Below are 20509 nucleotides of genomic sequence, written 5' to 3'. Positions count from 1 at the left end.
ACAATACAAGACAAATAATCATAAGCAAACATTATCAGAATCTGCCCACCAAGGATACAGGATATAAAATTAGACACTCGACACCCGAATATGCATAACAACAGGCTCAGGAGAATATGCCACATCTCTTGTGGAGAGGGGAAAAGGGAAAAGATAGGTCATAGAACAAAAGAAAGGAAAAAAAAAAAAAAAACACAACCCCCCACCCTGCACCCCTGCGGATGGCTACGACCTAACCCCACTAGCAGTGTGCCTGTCGCCCCCTAAACTACACCCCAAGGAAGGGAAAAGACGGAGGAGGAATATCTTACGACCCAATGCGGGCTCCCGGACTCCCCTCCCCCCGCCGCGAACAGATGTTCCCCACCATGGTACTAAGAGAGGTAAAGCAGACTTATAAGCAAACTGATGGAGAAATCACCAGGAGAGAAAATACCATCCCGCCCAGCCCCAGACATAACAGAGGCAGCAAATCCCATTGTCGAACACAGTCAGTACACCAAAGCCAAAAAAGAAGAATCCCATATGGCCCTCACTCCCACCGATACCACCCAGCAGTGTCAAAGGAAGTCTCTGTACTGAATTAAAATAGTCAAGTTCAACCCTGGCCTCTACGATCCATCACACAAACCCTCTCCAATAGGACCAGCACAATAGCAAAGGAGTCAGAACGTTGTAGAAAGGGGAGAAGATCTATATAGCATGAAAGGGTCAGAAGAGTCAATTCTCGAAGTCTATCAGGGATACGAAAGTCAATCCAATGAATATCGATGGAGGTCCCCAGAAACGAAGAAAGAAAAAAGTCCTGTGAGGGCGATGACTTTGCCGAGTTTGCTGGCTGGTTAGGGGCTCCAGTCGCGGGCCGCTGTAGTTGCGCAGATATAATAGGCGTCAGATTAGAACGATGCTCGGGGTACTCCTCCCGGATAAAATCAAACTTTGCGAGGGTCACCATATGGTGCGGGTCTGACTCTGGGCTAGGGTCCGGTCTCGAACAAACAGTCTCGATGCGTACGGTTAGGTTGTGGAGAGCAGCCTCCATTTGCCAGTGAAGAGCCCCGATGGCGGCCATGACGGTCCCCAGCGTCGGTCTACACGCCGTCCGATCCATCTCCGCTTAATCGATGACAAAGCAGGTCATCAACCCCGGAGGTCGGCTACTCCGGGGAAACCAACTGGAGTGGGGTGGGCGAAGTCGACTGGCGACTGTCAGGCTGTGTGCTCGTTACACCGCTGCCGAGAGCGGGGGGCCCCCCCGCGGACCCCGAGGGCTGCAGCAGGGTCCCAGGAACCGGACCCCCACTCACCACGGCATCCACGTCTCGTCGCTGTCTAGCGAATATACGCAGGGACTCGAGACAACCACCAGGATCGAGAATTTGTGTCACTCCAATGATACCGGACCCTGCCAGGTACCCACGGCCGATGTTGTTCAACTGAAACCCGGCTGGGTCAGTACTCGAGGCCCCGGCTTACAGTCTGGAGAAGGCCCGAAAATGACAGACGGTGTAACTTCGTCAAAAAAGGTGATAAAGACTCCGGGATTGCGTTCCTGGACTCAGTGACGATTCGGACACACAGGAGTCTGGCTGGAGGTCAGGATTAAGTTCAGGATATATCCACCAGCGACGGAGGTCGACGGAGCCGGGAGCTTATGCGGCCATCTTGGTTGCTAGCGTAGCTCCTCCCCCTGTGTTGCCACTTTTAATTGTCACGCTGAACTTGCCCTGCCACACATAACTGACATTATTAAAATTCAACCCATCCTGTTGTGGCACAGGGTATGGACTACAAACGAATGTGTTATGAACCGGGCTCTATTACAGGATGCCCTCAATCTGGATCACGTGGAGAGATCACAATGGCTGGGCTATGTTAAGTGCTTTCTGACTGAGATTGGGTGCTATTCTTATTATTCGGATCCATCTACAATGGATAGCATCTCAAGGAGCTCACTGAAGGCCCTTTGCTTGGTTCACCTTGAAGATAAGAGGAGGAGAGTTGAATCTCTAAAACACTCAGTACAGTCACACTTCCTGATTTTATGTGAGATTAAGTCTGTACAGCCATATCTATCCCTGCCTATGACAAACTATGATCGTTTCCTTTTAACTCGATTCAGATTTTGTATATTTTTTAGATTGGTGTCTCTTCCTAAAATGAACTCATGGACACGTACTCTGCCCCTCTGCCCGTGCGATGTCACCTCACAACAATCGGATATCCATATCCTTTTCTTCTGCAGACTTTATAGTGCCTTACGCAGAGAAATCATAATCCCCTTTTTAAAAGAAATGAATTTTACCAGATGTCGCCCAGCCTTTTTAGAGCTCCAGAGAATGGATACGGTTTTATCTGTATCTGTGGTTTTAAAATTTCTAAAGAGTGTTTTTAAATTACGGAAATATATGGTAACAGAAATCTGATAAATGTCTATTTCTTTTTCCGTCTTAAGAATCTGTCTTTTCGGTCCTCCCTACTGAACCTACTCAAAGAGCTGTAACTATTGTAATTTGTTTTTCATGTTTGCTACTTTCATGGTTACTTCTTTTTAACCGAATAAAGTTCTTTGAATCTGAATCTATCTCCTTTGTACTCACATTGCGAGTAAATTTTAAGCCGACTTGATTCTCATTAAGGATTGCAAAGAATTCGCAGCACCACGTGCCCCCTCAAAATACGGATCTTGCAACATATCCGCGCCATTCAGAATGAGGACTTTACATATGCAATAGCCAAACATATGGCCAGTCATGAAGGAAAAACTTGGCTGGACGTAAAATACTTTGGACTGGCAAGTATCCAACTGCATGAAAGAGGGGGAAATCGGACACAAAAATTGAGACGACTTGAATCGAAACTAATAATAAGGTTCAAAACCAAACAGCTGGCTGCCTTGAACGGAGATGAAGAACTGTATGTTCATCTATGACATAATACTGAGAGACATTAAGAAACTGTAAAGTTTAAAAACTTTGAACAATATGAAAATCTAGTTATATTGTGCATGATTGTTGATATCGATTGTAAGGAACCCCCTCTCTTTAGTAACCTATATTGGGAGATTAGGAATTAAAAAATGTACAGGTGGGTGGATATAACAACGGGGACCCAGGGCACTCAGCTCTTCATTGTAGGTGACACTAAGTCTAAAGTTATTTGCACGATCACCCGTCGGGTAAATGGACGTCTGATCTATGATGTTCGTGTAAATCACGAATAAACATAAGCGACTGTTTAACAACAATGCACATCGCTTATAGTGCAGTAACGAATTACACACCCTGTTGGATAAACCGCCCACAATGTAAAGCAACAAAATTTGCAATCCCAGGCAATGTATAACGTTTTAAAACTACGAGGTCCAGGATGCACTAGTAAAATGTTTGCATGCCTTGATATAAAAGTTAAAATTGAAAAGGGACTAGTGACCAAACACTGCCGTGAACAGGAACTACGGTTCGAAACGCGTAGGAGTTGTCACGTTTGGAAATAAATAACTGCTAAACAACCAAGAAGTGTGCCGCGATTTAATTTCTTGGTATTGATTTAATCCGAGACACTGCCCTGGTGTCGCCGCAGGCACCCACTGGATTGTGCTCCCGCTGCGACAGGACAAGTTGCTTTCACAATATATATGTATATATATGTATATATATATATATATATATATGTATATATATATATATATATAATGTAACAATTCTACTTTTTAAATTATGTAGTGATTTGTAAGACATTACATGCGACAAACAAGGCAGTGGCACTGCAGGTCAAAGATGCTTTTAAGCAGTAATGCTTGATTCTTACCAATGTCTATAGTTGGCTTTCCCCTCAAAACCAGTTTCAGACATTCTGATTTATTGTACCGACTGCAGTAGTGTAGTGCAGTATTCCCCCTCTCAGTCTGCTTATCAAGGTTCCCACTGAAAATGTAAACATTGAGAAACAGGAAGTTAAAACACATTAACAGCAACAGTAACATTCCGCTTCACCAATAGATGAAGCAGTAGGTAAAATAACAAAAGAGGATATTCTATCAGACAAAGAAGTAGATGGAATAGAAAAGACACTAAGTGAAAAGAAGTATTTATGGAAGTATGGATCCATAAGACTGGAAGACAGTATATTTACCACTTTGCTGAAATCAACTGGACACACCTTTAAGTAAACATTCTGTTTGCTTTCGTTGTTCACAGCAAATAGGATAAAAGACAGACCCTGAAATACACTACTGTCTGCCGACATTGTATCCTGTGCTCCAGGTGTTTCCAACCAATCGATCGTGAGCTACCAGAAGCTCCCAAACACTTTCAGAGTTGCTCACAGCTTTGAGTTCATTTTAAAATTAGCACAAGGTCATATTTTCCTTTTGAAGTTGTGGGAAGGCTGTATTTATTTTACATTATTATTATTATCACGCTGCAGATAGCAGTCACCAACAACACATGTGCAAACCAAATTACTCAAGAATTGAAGACAAGGCGGCACGACCACAATGGGCCCTCAGCCCAACAGGGGGCTCCTTCCGAGCCAAAGAGTAGCATTCTATGATACACAATACACTGAGACCATCTCTCTACACTGAGAGATGGTCCGTTTGTGTATGGCCCGTCCCTTCTTAGCACCCACGTAACCAACAAAGAGCTGGTCGTCCACCCGGAATTGGCGTGTGCGATCAAGGTAGAAGGAGAGCGCACGTTTTGGGTCCAGACGGTGGAGCCTCTCTTCTTCCTTAGAAGGATGCAGAGGCGGAAACAAGGCGGGCAAAGTGATGGACTGCCTGATGTAAAAGGCAGTAACTACCTTGGGCAGGAAAGAAGGACGTTTTTTCAACACAACTTTGTCTGGATGGACAGAAAGGAAAGGAGGTTTAGAAGAAAGAGCCTGGAGCTCACTCACTCTCCTGGCAGAGGTGATGGCAACCAGGAATGCAGTCTTAAGAGTAAGAAGACGAAGAGGACAATTGTGAAGTGGCTCAAAAGGAGCGCACATCAGATAAGTAAGAACAAGGTTCAAGTCCCAGTGAGGCATCACAAAAGGAACAGGAGGAAACGTGTGTGATGCCCTTCAAGAATCAATTTACAATAGGGGACTTGAAAAGAGAAGGCTGATCAAGTAGCCTCAAGAAGGTGGAAATGGCAGAGAGGTAACCCGTAAGAGTGCCCAGAGCAGAGCCCTGCTGGGCAAGAGAAAGAATGAAGAGGAGAACCTCTGAAAGGGGGCAGAGAGAGGATCCAGAGCCTTTGCTGTGCACCATGCCACAAATGTATTCCACCTGCAGGCGTATACTGTTTTTGTGGAGGGACGCCTGGCTGCCAGAATCACATCACATACTTCAGGAGGCAAGTCAAATGGCCTCAACTGTCGCCGGTCAATCTCCACGCAAGGAGGTGGAGGCTGGACAGGTTCGGGTGGAGGACAGTCCCCTGCTGTGGCGACAGAAGGTCCTCCTGAAGAGGCAGACGAATCGGAGGATCGACTGACATGCTGAGTAGCTCGGGATACCAGTATCTTCGTGCCCAGTCCGGAGCCACATGACTTGAGCCCGGTCTCTCCTGATCTTCTTCCGCACTCTGGGCAGAAGTGGTATAGGCGGAAAGGTGTACAACAGACCGCAGCTCCACTCGCCACGAACGCAGAACTGACGACATTGCGCATTCTCTTCGGTGGCAAATGGATCTAACCAAGGCTCTCCCCACTGCCGAAAGAGGCCTTGCGGCACGTCCGAGTTCAGACGCCATTCGTGATCCATCATGCACCGGCGGCTGAGTTTGTCCGCCCTGGCGTTCAGGGAACCTGCCAGTGGTTGAACCACCAGGGTGACGCCCTGGTGTTCCAGCCATGTCCAGAGGCGCAGAGCCTCCTGACAGAGGGTCCATGACCCCACCCCGCCCTGTTTGCTGCAGTACCACATGGCGGTGGTGTTGTCCGTGAACACCTGCACTACACTTCCCCGGACAGAGGGAAGGAATGCCTTCAGTACAAGTCAGATCGCCCGCAGCTTCAGAAGGTTGATGTGGAGCCTTGACTCCGCCGGAGAGGCCTCTGATCACCCTCTCTCCCATGTGGCCCCCCCAACCCATGTGGCCCCCCCAACCCAGGAGGGACGCATCTGTCACTACCACGTGCTCCGGTTGGGGAAGGGAGAGAGATCTGCCGCTGAACCAATCGCGGTTCGTGATCCACCACTGCAACTGTCTTGCAGTGCCCTCCGAGATCCGGACGTGGTCGGACAGGTTGCCCTGATGCTGTGCCCACTGAAAAGTCAGGTCCCACTGTAGAGCCCGCATCCGCCACCTGGCGTGATGCACCAACAGGATGCAGGAGGCCATCAGTCCCAGAAGCCGTAGGGTCATCCTGACCAAAACTCAGGATAAAGGCTGAAAGACCGGAATCAGAGCCTGAATATCCCGAACCCGCTGTTCGGGGGGATAAACCTGAAACTGCGCTGAGTCCAGAACCGCAGCGATGAAGAGGAGCTTCTTAGGAGGGACATAGGTGTGACTACGGCACGTTGATTGAGAACCCCAGCGAGTGCCGGATGTCGGCAGTATTCTGGAGGTGGGAGACGACTGTTTGGGGCGAGCATGCCTATAACAACCAATCGGTGAGATAGGGCAAGACTGAAACCCCTAATTTGCACAGATCAGCCGCGACCAAACGCCAACACCCGTGGGGCGCTGGTAAGGCCGAAGGGGAGCACAGTAAACTGAAAGTGCTCGTGGCTTACCGTGAATCGCAGGTAACGCCGGTGGGCCGGCAGGACAGGGATGTGAAAATACGAGTCCTGTAAGTCCAACACTACCATCCAGTCTTCTGGGTCCAGGGCAGCTAAGACCTGAGCCAAAGTCAGCATCTTAAACTTCTCCTTCCGGAGGAAGCTGTTGACGCTCCTTAGATCCAAGATAGGGCATAGGCCCCCTTTGCCCTTCTTGGGTACCAGAAAGTAGTGGGAATAACAACCACGTCCTACTTCTGGCCCAGGAACGCGCTAGACTGCCCCCTTGGCCAAGAGGGCCGTAACTTCCTTTTGCAGAAGTTGCATGTGATCCCCCGACATCCGGTGGTACTGCAGTGGCATGCCTGGAGGGGTCGCCTCGAAGGGGAGGGAGTAGCCCCTTTGGATGATTTGCAGCACCCACATGGCCAAAGTGATGGAGCGCCAGTGGAGGAGGTGATGGCAAACCCTGCCCCCCACTGGCGTCGAATGGGCCTGAAAGCTCGGACTAGAAGGATTTTGAGGCAGATGCTGCGGGGGTGGGTGCGGACTGGCCTTGCCTGTGTCCCCCGGCATCGCCACGGCGGTTACCACGTCTGCGACCGCGTTGAGGTGGGTTCTGCGGCCTGTGGCTTGCTGGAAATGAAAGGGATGAAAGGCGGAAGTCTGCTGATGTTGGCCAAGGCCCAAGGACTTGGCCGTAGCCCTGGAGTCCTTAAAACTTTCCAGCGCGCTATCCGCCTTGTCGCCAAAAAGTCGACGGCCATCAAAGGGCATGTCCATAAGGGATGCTTGGACATCGGCCGAAAAGTTGGCGGACCTCAGCCAGGCGTGGCGGTGAACCGCCACCGTCGTTGCAATCGCCCTGCCTAGCGAGTCCGTGGTATCCAGTTCGCACCGGATGGAGTATCGTGCTGCGTCCCTTCCCTCTGCGAGGGCCTGGGTCAGCTTTGCCTGGACCTCCGCCGGGCATAGCAGCAGCACTCCGCAACCGTATCCCACAAAGAGTGGGACCAATGACCTAAAAGGCAGGTGGTGTTGACAGACCGCAAACCCAGACTTAATGAGGAGAACAGCTTCTTGCCGAACTGGTCATACCTTTTGGATTCCCGATCCGGAGGAGCGGTCGGGAATGCGGTCTGGGCAGTAGAGGCTTGGATCACAAGACTCTCCGGGGTGGGGTGAACGGAAAAGAAAACTGGGGTCGTCCGGAGCCGGGCGGTGGCGTCGGGCCACGTTCCGATCCACAGGGAGGCCTTTGGAGGGCTTGGACCAGGTGCCCAACAGAACGTCAGAGAGGGCCTCGTTAAACGGCAGGAGAGGCTCCGAGGAGCTTGCCTGCGGTTTGAGGACCTTAGTGAGGAGGTTAGTCCTCACGGGCACGACCTGAAGCCCAAGAGCCAAGGCCTTGGCTGCCCAAGTCAACACCACACTGTACGCAGCGCCCTCCTCCGTAGCCACGGTGGGAGGGGAGACAAAACCAGTGTCGGGCGAAGTGTCCAGACCACTGGCATCCCCAAGTTCATCCACCCAGTCCTGACTTAACTGACACTGCAGTGCCAGAGGGTCCTCAGACCTCTCCAAATCCCCCTCGTCATCCATCTCCTGGAGGTCAGGAAGAAATGATGGAGCCGGATCATCGGTGAAAGGCTCACCTATCGGCGCCGGTCCGATGCCGGATCCGGACCGGTGAAGGGATTGGGGACGATGCCGCCCGAAGACGGCGCCGGGGGCGACACCCTTGGTGATGACACCGGCGAAGGGGTCCGTGAGGTCGACAGGCATAGACCCGGATCCACGCCTGGATCCGGAGGAGCCCTGCGGCGGCGGGACCAGACGGGTCAGCGGGGCCCAAAGGCACCTCGGCGGGACCCGACGGAGGGAAGCGCGACCTCATGGCCATGAGGAAGGCACTGATCTCCTCCGGCGTCGCGTTCAGCCCAGGGACCGGCGGGTGTGGAGCTGGACGCGGCGCTGCCGGCTCCGGCAGAGCCGCGTGGGTGGTGTCGCCCGAACCCCCGGCAGCGTTGCGCGAGCATCGGGGGGAGTCAGAGGATCGATGTCGCTTCTACGACATCTTGTTTCTCGACTTATCTGAGGACTTCGAGCCCGACGAGTGGTGTCGACCAGCCGAGCTGTGATGACTGTGGCCCGCGACCGATCCCTCGACCTCCTCCTGGACCGGGACCTCGATCGGCGCGGGGCCGAATGCCGGAGCTCGAGCCGCTTACGGGACCGCTCCCGCCTAGCTTTTGACGTCAAGGCCCGGCAGTCGGGGCACGACTTGTCATCATGGTCGGCCCAAAGGCAATAAAGGCACCGACGGTGGGGGTCGGTAACCGACATCAATCGGTTACAATCGTCACAGGGTTTGAACCCGGGCATCCCTATCGGCACCGGAGTCGATAAACGACTCGAGAAGATCCAAAACAGATCGAAAAAAGTTAGTCAAAAAGTGACTGAGGAGTACTGCTCTTCCCACATCTGCGATTGCTGGCGCGGAAAAAAGAAGAACTGACGTCAGCGCGGGAGGGCGGCATCTAAGGACTCCGACGGCGTCATCCCGGCGAACACGACGCCGACGACGGACGCGGAGCCGCAGACGACGCCTACCGACGCGCAGGGGTACTGCTACTTAAAACTTTCCGGATCCAGTCTGACGCCTGGGGATATTCTAAGGTAAGGAATCTAACACTAACCTGTTTCTTTTCAGATATAGGGCCTATACAGTTTTTGTTGATGGACACCTGGATGACTGGATGACCTCATAGACTTCTTCGAAGGAGAAGGTCGAAGACCCTCAACTATGGTCCTCAGCCTCCAAACATGAAGGTGAAAAATGCGCAGGTTCGGGTGCAGGTCCCTTCCCTGTTGTTGCAAGAGGAGTTTATCCCAGAAGGGCAGCCTGATTTGAGGACAGATGCTCATTCCCAGACGTTGTGGATTCCTCGCACAATCTGGAACCATCAGGGTGACTTAGGCCCGATCGGTTCTGATCCTTTTCAGAACTCGGGGGACGAAAGGTATAGGAATGATAGCACATAGGAGTCCCGCAATTCCAGTCTAGGCACAATGCGTCTCATAGCGAGAGCCACTTTGGAAACTCCAGCATGCAGAAGTGCTGACATTGTATGTTCTCAGCAGGGGCGAATAGATCTAGCCAAGGTTCTACCCAGTTTTGAATGAGACCTTGAGCCTCCTGTGTATGTCGGTGCTATTTGTTGTCCACGAGTCATCGATAACTGAGTTTGTCTTCACTGGCATTTAGAAATCTTGCCAGGTACTGCACGACCTGGAAAATATCATGACATAACAGAATAGCCCAGAGGTGCAGAGCCTCCTGGCACATGATCCACGATTGTCTGAACTGGGTTGGTGACGTGAGCTTAAGAACAATGATGGATTCAACCTAGATCTGTGACTGGGAGTGAGTGTCTGAAAAGTTTCAGCGCTCTGTCCATCATCTCCTTGTGTTTGCTCCACAGGATAAACTGGGACAAGGTAGCCTACTCAGTGCTGCTGGTGTTAATCGCTCCCTTGCTTTTACTTGTTTTTAGCCTGTGTATTTAACTGTGATTTTAGCCTGTGTGTTAACTGTTGCAACTGTGCTTTAATTTTAGACAGTTTAACTCTCTGCCTACTTGCACTTTACTTTGCCCACCTGCCTGTCTCATCCTCCTGTCACTCCTTCTCCCCTGTCTACCGCAGCAGCTATGCTAGTGTTTGAGTGGAGGGGAGGTTCTCCATTTTGTTCCAGGAAGAGAGTCTTTCACCCACTTTCGCTGGGCCACTACACGGCGGCTAATTCGGAGGTGAGATGCTCTAGTCTTCCTCAATTTCTAATAGGGCTTCCAGCTAAAATAGAAGTGATGGGTCTGATGCGCAGCAGGCGTGCCCAGCGAACGCGCCAGTGTCGCGCCAAAGGTAAGCCCGTCTGCGCCCATCCGGGGCCAGTGGCCACCCCCTGCCCGTTTTACTATAAATCAACTTACATACTCCTTAGATCTTCTCTGGAGATTGAGGGGTTCCCACAGCAAGAAATGTTTACACTCTATTTTCCCACTTATGGACGTTTTGAGCTGTCCACATTGTTTTTACACACCATTCCCTAATCCTAAACCCTGCCTGGTAACTGCTACTACCTTAGTTTACAAAATTCTGTTTATAAACTGCAGATCTCTACCTAAACACTGCACGCAAATTTCTATCCTGCTCCAAGAGGAGTACCCCGATGTGCTGTTTCTTACAGAAACTTGGCTCAATACGGAGTCAGACCCAGATCTGGTGCAATGTCTCATACCAGGATACTACGTCCTGAGGAGAGACCGGGAACAGGGGAGGGGAAAAGGCATTGCCATTATCTTAAAAAAAGGTTTTGAATACTGCACTGTCCCTAATATCCTACCGGACTGTGAGAACTTTTTCATCACACTTTTCCCTAGCCATACCTTTTCGGGTATTCTTATATACTGTCCCCCTGGCCCCCATGGACAACTGTTCAAAGTCCTACCAGAAGTTGTTGCCAACTTGGCAAGTTCTCCCTCCAATTTCACTGTACTAGGGGTCTCAACTTGCATTTTGATGATCCCTCTGACTCAGCAGTGATCGAACTAATACAGTATCTCCTAGCTTTTCAGATGAAACAAAATGTCACTAGCCCCACCCATGAACAAGCATTGGCATAGCCAATAGGTCTCGCTTTTGGGACCATATAAATATTTAGTCATGCAGCACAATATCCTTGGTGCAACAACAGCAACTGTTGCATTGCTAAACACTTGTAAGGTCCCAAAAGCGAGACCTATTGGCTATGCCAATGCTTGTTTCTAAAATGATCGATGTTAGCCAAAGATGCATTGCAATAATCCCAGAGCTAAATGTGACTCTAGAGTTTGGAAATCCACTACTAAGGTCTAAGTAAACCCGCTCAATATCTTTATTTATTACCTATCGCAACTCCTCTATTTCATAAAATAACTGCAAAAGGGAGCTTCTATTGAGTTACCTAATTCTATATCAAACAGTGAAGCAAAATTCGAAATATTAGAGGCTTGCTCTGGTCTATGTCCTACACATGCATTATCGCCTAACTTTGGGTCAATACCCGTCGCGGACATTTGTCCTGTGTGAGAAACGAGGTCAGGTCCCCCTTCCAAAAACCTCCCTCGATTGAGATCAATCCGCACAGGGAGAGTATCCGTGCTCGGAAGGATTGGGTAGACATTATCCACAACCTGCCCTACATCTAGCTCAACATAATCAGTCTTTACTGCCAAGCTCACCAAAGCATGGTCTTTTCTCATGACATGGGGCGCTAAAACCGGGTCAATACTTACTTTGTGATTCTCCCATGTATTTCCCCCCTCCCCCATTATATCTGGTTATCCCTATGTCCTCCAGCCCTTCCGTCTCCCCCTACGCCATCCCAAAAGGGGTCATCTATCATAATAGTGGGAGGGGGAGGATTTATCTCCAAATGTCCCAAGTTCTGGCCATCATTTAACTCGGCGGGCTTAGGTTAATTTCCATTTTGGAGCGAGGTCAAGGTGTCTGGCTCCTCGGATACCATAGGGAACATCAATTTTTGGGGCTTACGCTTTGTAATACGATGAATCCTGTTCTTCTCTCTCCGTCTTTTTTATTTTCTGTGAGAGGGGCACCCTCCTCGGGGGGGGGGAGGGGGGGGACCGCATCTAAATCATCCCTGGGCCATTTGACAAGGGGTGGGTCAATTGATGATTCTGACGCACAGGACATATTGGTGTTCCCTTTTTTAAAAATAGGCTAAACCTGCAGCGGATTCATAAGTGCTGTTACATTTGTGTTTCCCACTACGGATATGTAAATGGTCCCCTAACGCTTGATTTTTGGGGGCGGTACATGACGCACAAGTTACTACTTGTGTAACGATATATCTGTAAGAGACATTAGTTAGTATTAGATTCCTTACCTTAGAATATCCCCAGGCGTCAGACTGGATCCGGAAATTTTTGCGTAGCAGTACCCTTGCGCGTCGGTAGGCGTCGTCTGCGGCTCCGCGTCCGTCGTCGGCGTCGTGGGCACCGTGATGACGTCGTCGGAGTACTTAGACGCCGCCTCCGCGTGCTGACGTCAGTTCTTAGACACAGCTTTTCCGCGCCAGAAACGCAGAGCCATGTTAAAAACCAACACTGGTGCCATTGAAACTAGGGCCCTGAAGGGGACAACCCTAACCCTAGATATTGGTTCGCAGAACGGGGAGGATGGGTGGGTCGGTAAGGAATCTAATACTAACTAATGTCTCTTACAGATATATCGTTACACAAGTAGTAACTTGTGCATATGAAAGAGACACGTCAGTTCTTCTTTTTTCCACGCCAGCAAGCGCAGATCTGGAAAAAGCAGTAACCCTACTCATTTTTTGACTAACTTTTTGATCATTTTTTTGATTGCTTTTCGAAGTCTCTCGACTCCGAACGGTGCCGTAGGGATGCCCGGCTTCAAGCACTGTGACAATTGCGACCGTCTGATGTCGGTCACGGATCCTCACCGCGTGTGTTTGTCTTGTTTGGGCGTCGACCACGACGACAAGGCCTGCTCCGACTGCCGGGCCCTCTCCTCGAAAGCCAGACGGGAGCGGTCCCGTAGGCGACTCGAACTCCGGCAGTCGGTCCCGCGCCGTGAGAGGTCCCTATCCCATGGGAGGTCGAGGGACAGGTCGCGGGCTTGGAGCCACCACAGCTCCGAGAGTAGGCCGCACTCCTCCGGGTCGAAGTCGTCATCAGGTAAGAGGCACAAGAAGTCCAAGAGGTGTCATCGCTCTGCGGACTCCCCCCGACGCTCGCGCGATGGGTTCGGGTGACACCGCCCACGCGGCTCCGTCGGAGTCGCGGGCGCCGCGTTCAGCCCCACACCCTCCGGTCCCTGGGCTCAACGCGACGCCGGAGGAGATCGAGCGCTTCCTCATGGCCATGAGGAAACTCTCTCCTCCGACGGGCTCCGCGACGCCTCCGGGCCCAGCGGACCCGTCCTGGTGTGATCGGAGGTACATCTAGCTGGCCCTGGTGCGGACCCCAGATCCTGAAGGAGCGATTGGGACGCCCTGAACGCAGGCACCTGGAGGGCATCACCAGCAAACTTTGTGGCCTCAAACAGAAACTAACCTTGTTACTAGTCCGCGGATAACCACTGTAACGCTGGTACCACAATTACCACTGGCGTAACCACCCAACAATTTCCAAAAGGGAAAAAGGAAGATTACCCCAGGGAAGGGAATAGCAATGGCTGCACAATGAGATCGCAGGAGCTGAGATCACAGGAGCATACAGAACGACATTTAACAGGAAGGATTTATAGGGACCCTCCCTTTTGTGGCCCACTTACAACCCCAGTAAGTCCTTAAAGTGGATACAGATAAATGCAAATAAAACGATATCCCAAATTGCCTTGCAGTGGATGAGGACCAATATTGAGTAAACAAGGTGGTAGAGGTGAGCATGTAAGTGGTGAGAAGGTAAGCAAGCAAGCAGAAACAGGTGAACAAACAAGCGAGCAAAAGGGCAAGGCGAGACTAAACGGAGCTCACCAGGCCATCCCACAATCCACACACAATACTAGCTGGGCCGTCCCTGCAAAGGGGGAGGAGGGGGCACGGGCTTGCTCTCCACAGAGGGGCACTACGCCCTCCACACTCAATCTCCTCACCTTTTTACAGGCTGACCCCCTGGTCAGGAAGCTTGGAGGTATGGCTTCACCTGCAGCTCCGGCAATGCTCCCAGATCTAGCCGGGGATCTATGAATCCTTGCACAATGCGTCCTTGCGTACTGCGCGAGTCTAGCAGAACTGACTGTAACTCACTATTATCACACCTTGCCTGGGAGCCAAAGAAACCAAGATAACACTTTCTATAATGTAAAGGCCGAACCGGAACAGCTACTGCACGTACGCCATTTAAAATGGAGAGTTCCACTTGAATACTGGCGTCAAAAAGTGTTCTTTCGTTAAAATGTTTAATTTTTAAACTGTACTTTACTTAAGTAACAGGGTGCTTGGTAAATTAGCTCCTTGTGGAAAAATTTGAAATAACCTTATTGCAAAAATAAACACACCATGCCCCCAAACCAACAAAGAGACAACCTTTCAGACATGTTACACATTTATCAGGCTCTCTTGAAAACCAATGTACAAGAACATTGAACTACCTGTGGTATCATCCTTACTGTGGGCCGAGGCAGTAGTTTCTTCGTGCAGACCCTGTGTCGAGGTTTCAGCATCGCCAACGTAGAAGAAGCCTGCAGCATGCGGGGCGGTGTCAGACGCAGCCATTCTACTACTGGTCTCCTCTACCAATGTGGGGCGCACTCTAACAACAAAGGTTTCCCTTCAGTTGAACCCCGAAACACCACCCGGGTAAACGTCGTAGGTTCTCCTCCGTATCTTGCTGTAAGGGTCTTCTGCTTGAGCAGCTTGCACCTGCTCTGGGGACACGTCTTCAGGGACAGGTGTCACTGGCAGGTCCTCCTGCACCGGAGGTAACTCTCCAATGTGCTTCCGGATCAAACTTGCGACTACAGCGACAGGCCTGCCATTTTCTTCTCCCTTTACCGGAACAGCTCTCTTTTTCCTTGGAGGCATTCCTGCCCTCAGTCTTTCCTCCACAGGTAACCAAGCAATGCAGCCCAAAAAAAACCCACCAGAACCAGACCAGATGAATCTCAGACTCTAATTGAAATCCCCGCCCATCTTCTCAAAGGAAATGTGGGGCTCGGCTGTCTTTCCTTCGGCCGACTTTTGCAATTGGATCTCGCCTTGAGACTCCAACTTGAGCTTCTCGGTTCTCTCGTGGTATCCGACAGCTTCATCATTCTGAATCAGAATCTAGCGTGCTGACGACGACATGTTCCACAATAGGTTATCAAGAAATGTGTCAACTCCTTTGCATTTTCAGTACTCAGTCAAAATGTTTATTATTTGATTAATTCAACTCATCAACAATACAAATCCTAACTATCATCATAACATATGTTTCATAGGCTAGCAAAGAGGCTCTGAGATAAACCTGTCTTCCATTACGTTTTCAATACTCACAAACTGATCTGTTTATTTCACCCATTGTCTTAAAGGGTATCTATACAGTTGGTTTCAAGAAAGCAACTCAGCCCCATATACCATGATTAAACCAGCACCGCCTCTCCCCTACCTCCTCCACCGCCAAGGAACGCGCAGGAATGACTGCAAAAATAATAAAAAATAAATAGCCGGAAACGCGATAATGAATCTCGCCCCTCCCGGACTGGTGACCTGACTCATGGTTGCCATGGCGATATTTTAGAAAATACGCTTGCGACACCGTAAGTCACATCACCCAGTCCTCGAGAGGCGGGATCACAGCCGGACAAATCATCCAAACAAGGCCTTTGTCCAGTGGCAGGCCTCCGTTTGACGAGGTCGGCCAATGGAAGAAGGGGCGTGGTTTCATGCCCCTTCTTGCTAACAAGAACTCTCGCCTGCGACAGCGCATGTGCTGCAACGCAGGCTTCGACCTAAAAAGGGCACCTTTTAGACCCCATCTTCTCCAACTGTAGGGAATTCTCTCGAGGAAATCCGGTCCCAGTGCCAGGGTCGGACAACTTCCTGGTTCCCTTCTCCTGGGATCTGCAGAAACCCTCTTTTATCACCAGCACAACCAGTAGCTGGAAAAGTTATTGGTCCAACCTTTCGATGGACTCATAGAATTCAGCTCTGAAAAATTCCATACCTACCTTAGATCCCTGCCCCACTGTGGCAAATGACCAACTTAACCACTGAATCAACTCCTCCCTGAACCTAGTCATACCCCTCTCCATGGTACTCCCCAAAGCTGCATGAGTAAAAACAAACTTGCAAAATACTTGAGGAAATGGAGAAGAAACTACGCCGCAATAAGCAAACTGAAATGCAGAGACTCCATAAAAATGTACCAATCCAAAGTGAAGGAGGCAAAAGCATCCTACTATGAGGAAAGAATTAATTCTGTCTAAAACTCACCACGTGAAATTCATAAGATTGTTAAGCATCTTTTAAAACTACCAGTCAGAGATGCCCCCCCAGTGGCTCACACGCACGGTGTGATGAACTTGCAGAGTTCTTTTCTAATACAATTTAGGATATTTATAATTCCTTTCCCCCTCCCGCTTCTACTGTCAATCTGCTGTTCATGGAGTACTCCGTTCCCGGTGAGCACTCTCTCAAGGAAATTTGATGGGTATGGACACTCTAGTGAACATATGTGCCTCAGTAAAATCTGGCTCTTCTAATGACCTGACACCCCCTCAAATCCTAGGCAAGACTGAGGAAGTAGCCCTCCCGGTGATACTGAAGTTGATTAACGCCTCCATCTTGACCGGACTAGTACCACCACTGGGGAAACACGCCATGGCGAAGGCACTATTAAAGAAACCCAGTCTCAATCCCGGTATTCTTGGAAATTACCGCCCTATTTCCCTCCTTCCTGCGATCAGTAAAATGCTAGAAAAGCATGTTAATTCAGTTATCTCCACCTTTCTCGAATCTCACAACATACTTCACCCCTCGCACACTGGATTTCGCCCCCAACATGGCACCGAAAACGTGTTACTTGCAGTGGTCGTAAACGCCAAAAAGATCATCGACAAAGATGGATCGACAGCTATCATCCTTCTATACCTCAGTGTCGCTTTTGACACTGTTAATTATGATATCCTGATGCACAGACTGAGGAATGTCGGACTATCAGGGAGTGTTATTACCTAGCTGTAGTCCTTCCTCGAGGACAGGACCTGCCAAGTCTTTGAAGGAGATAACTCTTCAAACCGGATCCCACTTGGCTGTGGGGTCCCTTAGGGCTCGTCCCTGCGCCGAACACTGTTCAATATCTATATGAGCCCTCTGGCACAGTTTGTCCTCCCTTTTGGGATAGACATCGTCACCTATGCCGATGATACCCAATTAGTGGTGGCCTTAAATCATCCAGGAACTACCTCGCCCCGTCTAGGCCCCTGCCTGGAGAGAGCCGCCAAATGGATGGAATTCTCCTTCCTTAAATTGAATGGAAATAAAATTGAGCTCATGCAGCAGGGCAATTTACCCAATCTTTGATATCGGCCCAGCATGGCCAAGTTGTCTTGGCTCCCCACCCACGCCAAAAAAAACAGATCAAAAGTCTCAGATGTGGCTACACCGGTCACTCATATTTGATCATCAGGCAACGAAACTGGCTGCATGCTGTTATGGCATCCTGCGGATGCTCTGCAAAGTTCCTCAGCTCCTCCCCTTCTCAGCAAGGAGACGCATGGTCCAGACCTTAATCCTCTCTTGCCTCGACTAGGGAAATGCTTTGTACCTAGGAGCTCCAGGGGCGACCACAAACAAACTGCAAGTCGTTCCAAAACTGTGCTGCACTTATGCTTTTTAAGATCCCCAACAGCCTCTCTGCAAGACCTGCCTTGAAAACCTTGCACTGGCTCCCAATTGCAGATAGAATAAAATTCAAGTCCTTATGTATTTCTAGAAGAAAGGCTCCCCATCCTCTGTTATATTCCATATAGGTACCTTATATATTTGCAGGTAACACTGCAACCTTTCACCTATATCCCTCCCAACATTTGATACATACCGGTTCATAGGGACTGACTTTTTACCTAGATACAACTCTGCATTCAGAAAGCAGGGTTTTCCCTGGTTCGACACTCATACATTATACATGAGGCTTCTTGGAAGCACAGCAGGACTCACATCTACTGTATAATATATATGTTAAAGTTCAAGCCTGATGTCATCCTTGAGGCCGACACAGTAACAGCAAGGTAGGAACCCTGGGGAGACCTGTGGGTATATATATACATCATGTCTTGCTAAGACAGACAGAGGAGACTGAGACTTACCGGCTGACACACTGACCATAAACGCTGAGGTTCCTGCATGTAGACACTTCAGCTAGCGACACTCCAGCTAGCAGTGGTTTAACATCCCTCGCGGGGTGTCCAACTCAAGACCAGGACGTGGTCCCATATTCTCTCCTTCCTCAGGTAATGGAGTTGACTAGACCTTAGAGGGATCTTGGCAAAGCTCATAACGCCTACACCAATGCTAGGAACAGTTAGGTACATCTAGTTAGGGAGACATCGTAGGAGTACGCACTTTCTTATCATGTGTTTTATGTACTTGTATATATTGGTAGAATTGTACCATCCCTTTACTTTCGTAGTTCTGCTAATCATATATCTCTGCTACTGTGTAATGGTTGTTACAGCAAATCTATTCTACACTAGAATAAAAACTGTTCAATAAATTCCTATTGAAACGCCCAGACTGTTTATTCCGTGTATCTCTGAGACAAAGTGAGAACGAGTGACTGAGCGAAAAGTAGTTTGTTTCCACGATTCTTAGGGATCAGAATTTTATTTGAATTTTGTTACATTTGCATAGTTACTTAAAACCATTGCAATACGAGTTTCAGGTAATACAATAAAATCATGATAAGATAAAATTACATATTTGCAAAAATTCATAGCTCTTTGAGGGATCAGGGATGCCATGTGCTGAGGTTGCCAGAAACCATTCTCTCCCCGATAGGAGGAGATTCTAGTGGCAATGTGAGCTAAGGCAAACAGGTTAACATATCCGGTGGAGGTGCTTGGAACCAGTCTACCACCAAACACACAGTTTATGTAATCCGAACGCACAGATCCTGAATAGGATATATAGGAACTACACGATACCTCCAATCCATCATCTCCCTTTACCCCCAAACAGGTGCCTCCGCTCATACGGTCTCTATCTAGCCTCGGTCCTCAAAATCAATAGAATGCGAAGTGGTGGCCGGTCTTTCTACTACACTTCTGTCAAGCTTTGGAACACTCTCCACCTCAATTAACGTTCGGAACCCAACCTCCTTCCCTTCCGTAAACTTTTGAAAACTTGGTTTTTCCAAAACCTCACCTACTAAGCTGTTGTGACATGCCTTGCCCTGTCGCTCTGCTAGCGCTAAGACGCCTGCGGGTACCCATGCGCTCTAAAAATACTCCTAACGTAACATGATTCACGGCCCTACTCCACACTGCTTGTTGCAGTGACATGTGGCAGAAGTGTTATTTGTAAACACCTGGAGCAGTTACCTCTGAACTCGACTGCTCCCAGATGGCCGCCCCAGCCCTGAAGCGATGCACTGGTCACCACTGTCAGCTCTGGGTGGGGAATGGAGAGGGTTCTGACTCAATCTTGGTTCAGCAACCACTACTGAAGATCTTTTTCTGTCTCCTTCGATATCGCGACAAGATTGGAAAGGTTTCCTTGGTGCTGCACTCACTGGGACTTCAGATTCCACTGCAAAAACTGCAAGTGCTACCTTGCGTGTTTCACTAGCGGGATGCAGGATGCCATCAGACCAAACATCCACATCCTCACTCAGATCCAGGAATGAGGCTCACACATTGGGATCATACCACAAATATCCTGGACTGTCCATTCCTGGGATAAGGCACAAAGTTGCACTGTTTCCAGAATGGCTCAGATGAAGGAAAGCATCTGTGAATTAGTCATGTGTAACTTCGGCACCTTGATAGTGAACCCCAATGATATCAGGAGGTTTGCTGTAGTCTAGAGATGGGTGACGACTGTCTGAGCCAAGGCCCTCCTTAAAAGGCAGTCACCCAGGTAGGTGGACCAGGTAATCCGTGACCTCTGAAGATGTGCTGCAACTACCGATATTGCTTTCATTAACACCCAGGGCCACTAACTGGAAAGGCTACTGCCCCACAATGAACTGCAGGTAGCGCCTGAGGGTGCTGTAG

At 49.5% G+C, this 20509-nt stretch overlaps 1 protein-coding gene across 3 annotated transcripts in view; it reads right to left on the bottom strand.

Moving 5' to 3' along the window:
- ASAP1 (ArfGAP with SH3 domain, ankyrin repeat and PH domain 1) overlaps window positions 1-20509 on the bottom strand; it is a 2040747-nt gene that overhangs the window by 586514 nt on the left and 1433724 nt on the right. For all 3 annotated transcript variants that reach the window (XM_078686749.1, XM_078686753.1, XM_078686750.1), the window contains one exon: window positions 3811-3926. In XM_078686749.1, coding sequence (XP_078542875.1) covers window positions 3811-3926 — 116 coding nt within the window. The remainder of the gene's footprint in view (window positions 1-3810; window positions 3927-20509) is intronic.

The sequence above is a fragment of the Lissotriton helveticus genome, chromosome 4_1 (genome assembly GCF_964261635.1).
Source record: "Lissotriton helveticus chromosome 4_1, aLisHel1.1, whole genome shotgun sequence".
NCBI lineage: Eukaryota > Metazoa > Chordata > Amphibia > Caudata > Salamandridae > Lissotriton > Lissotriton helveticus.
This window is presented reverse-complemented; position numbering and strand designations above follow the sequence as displayed.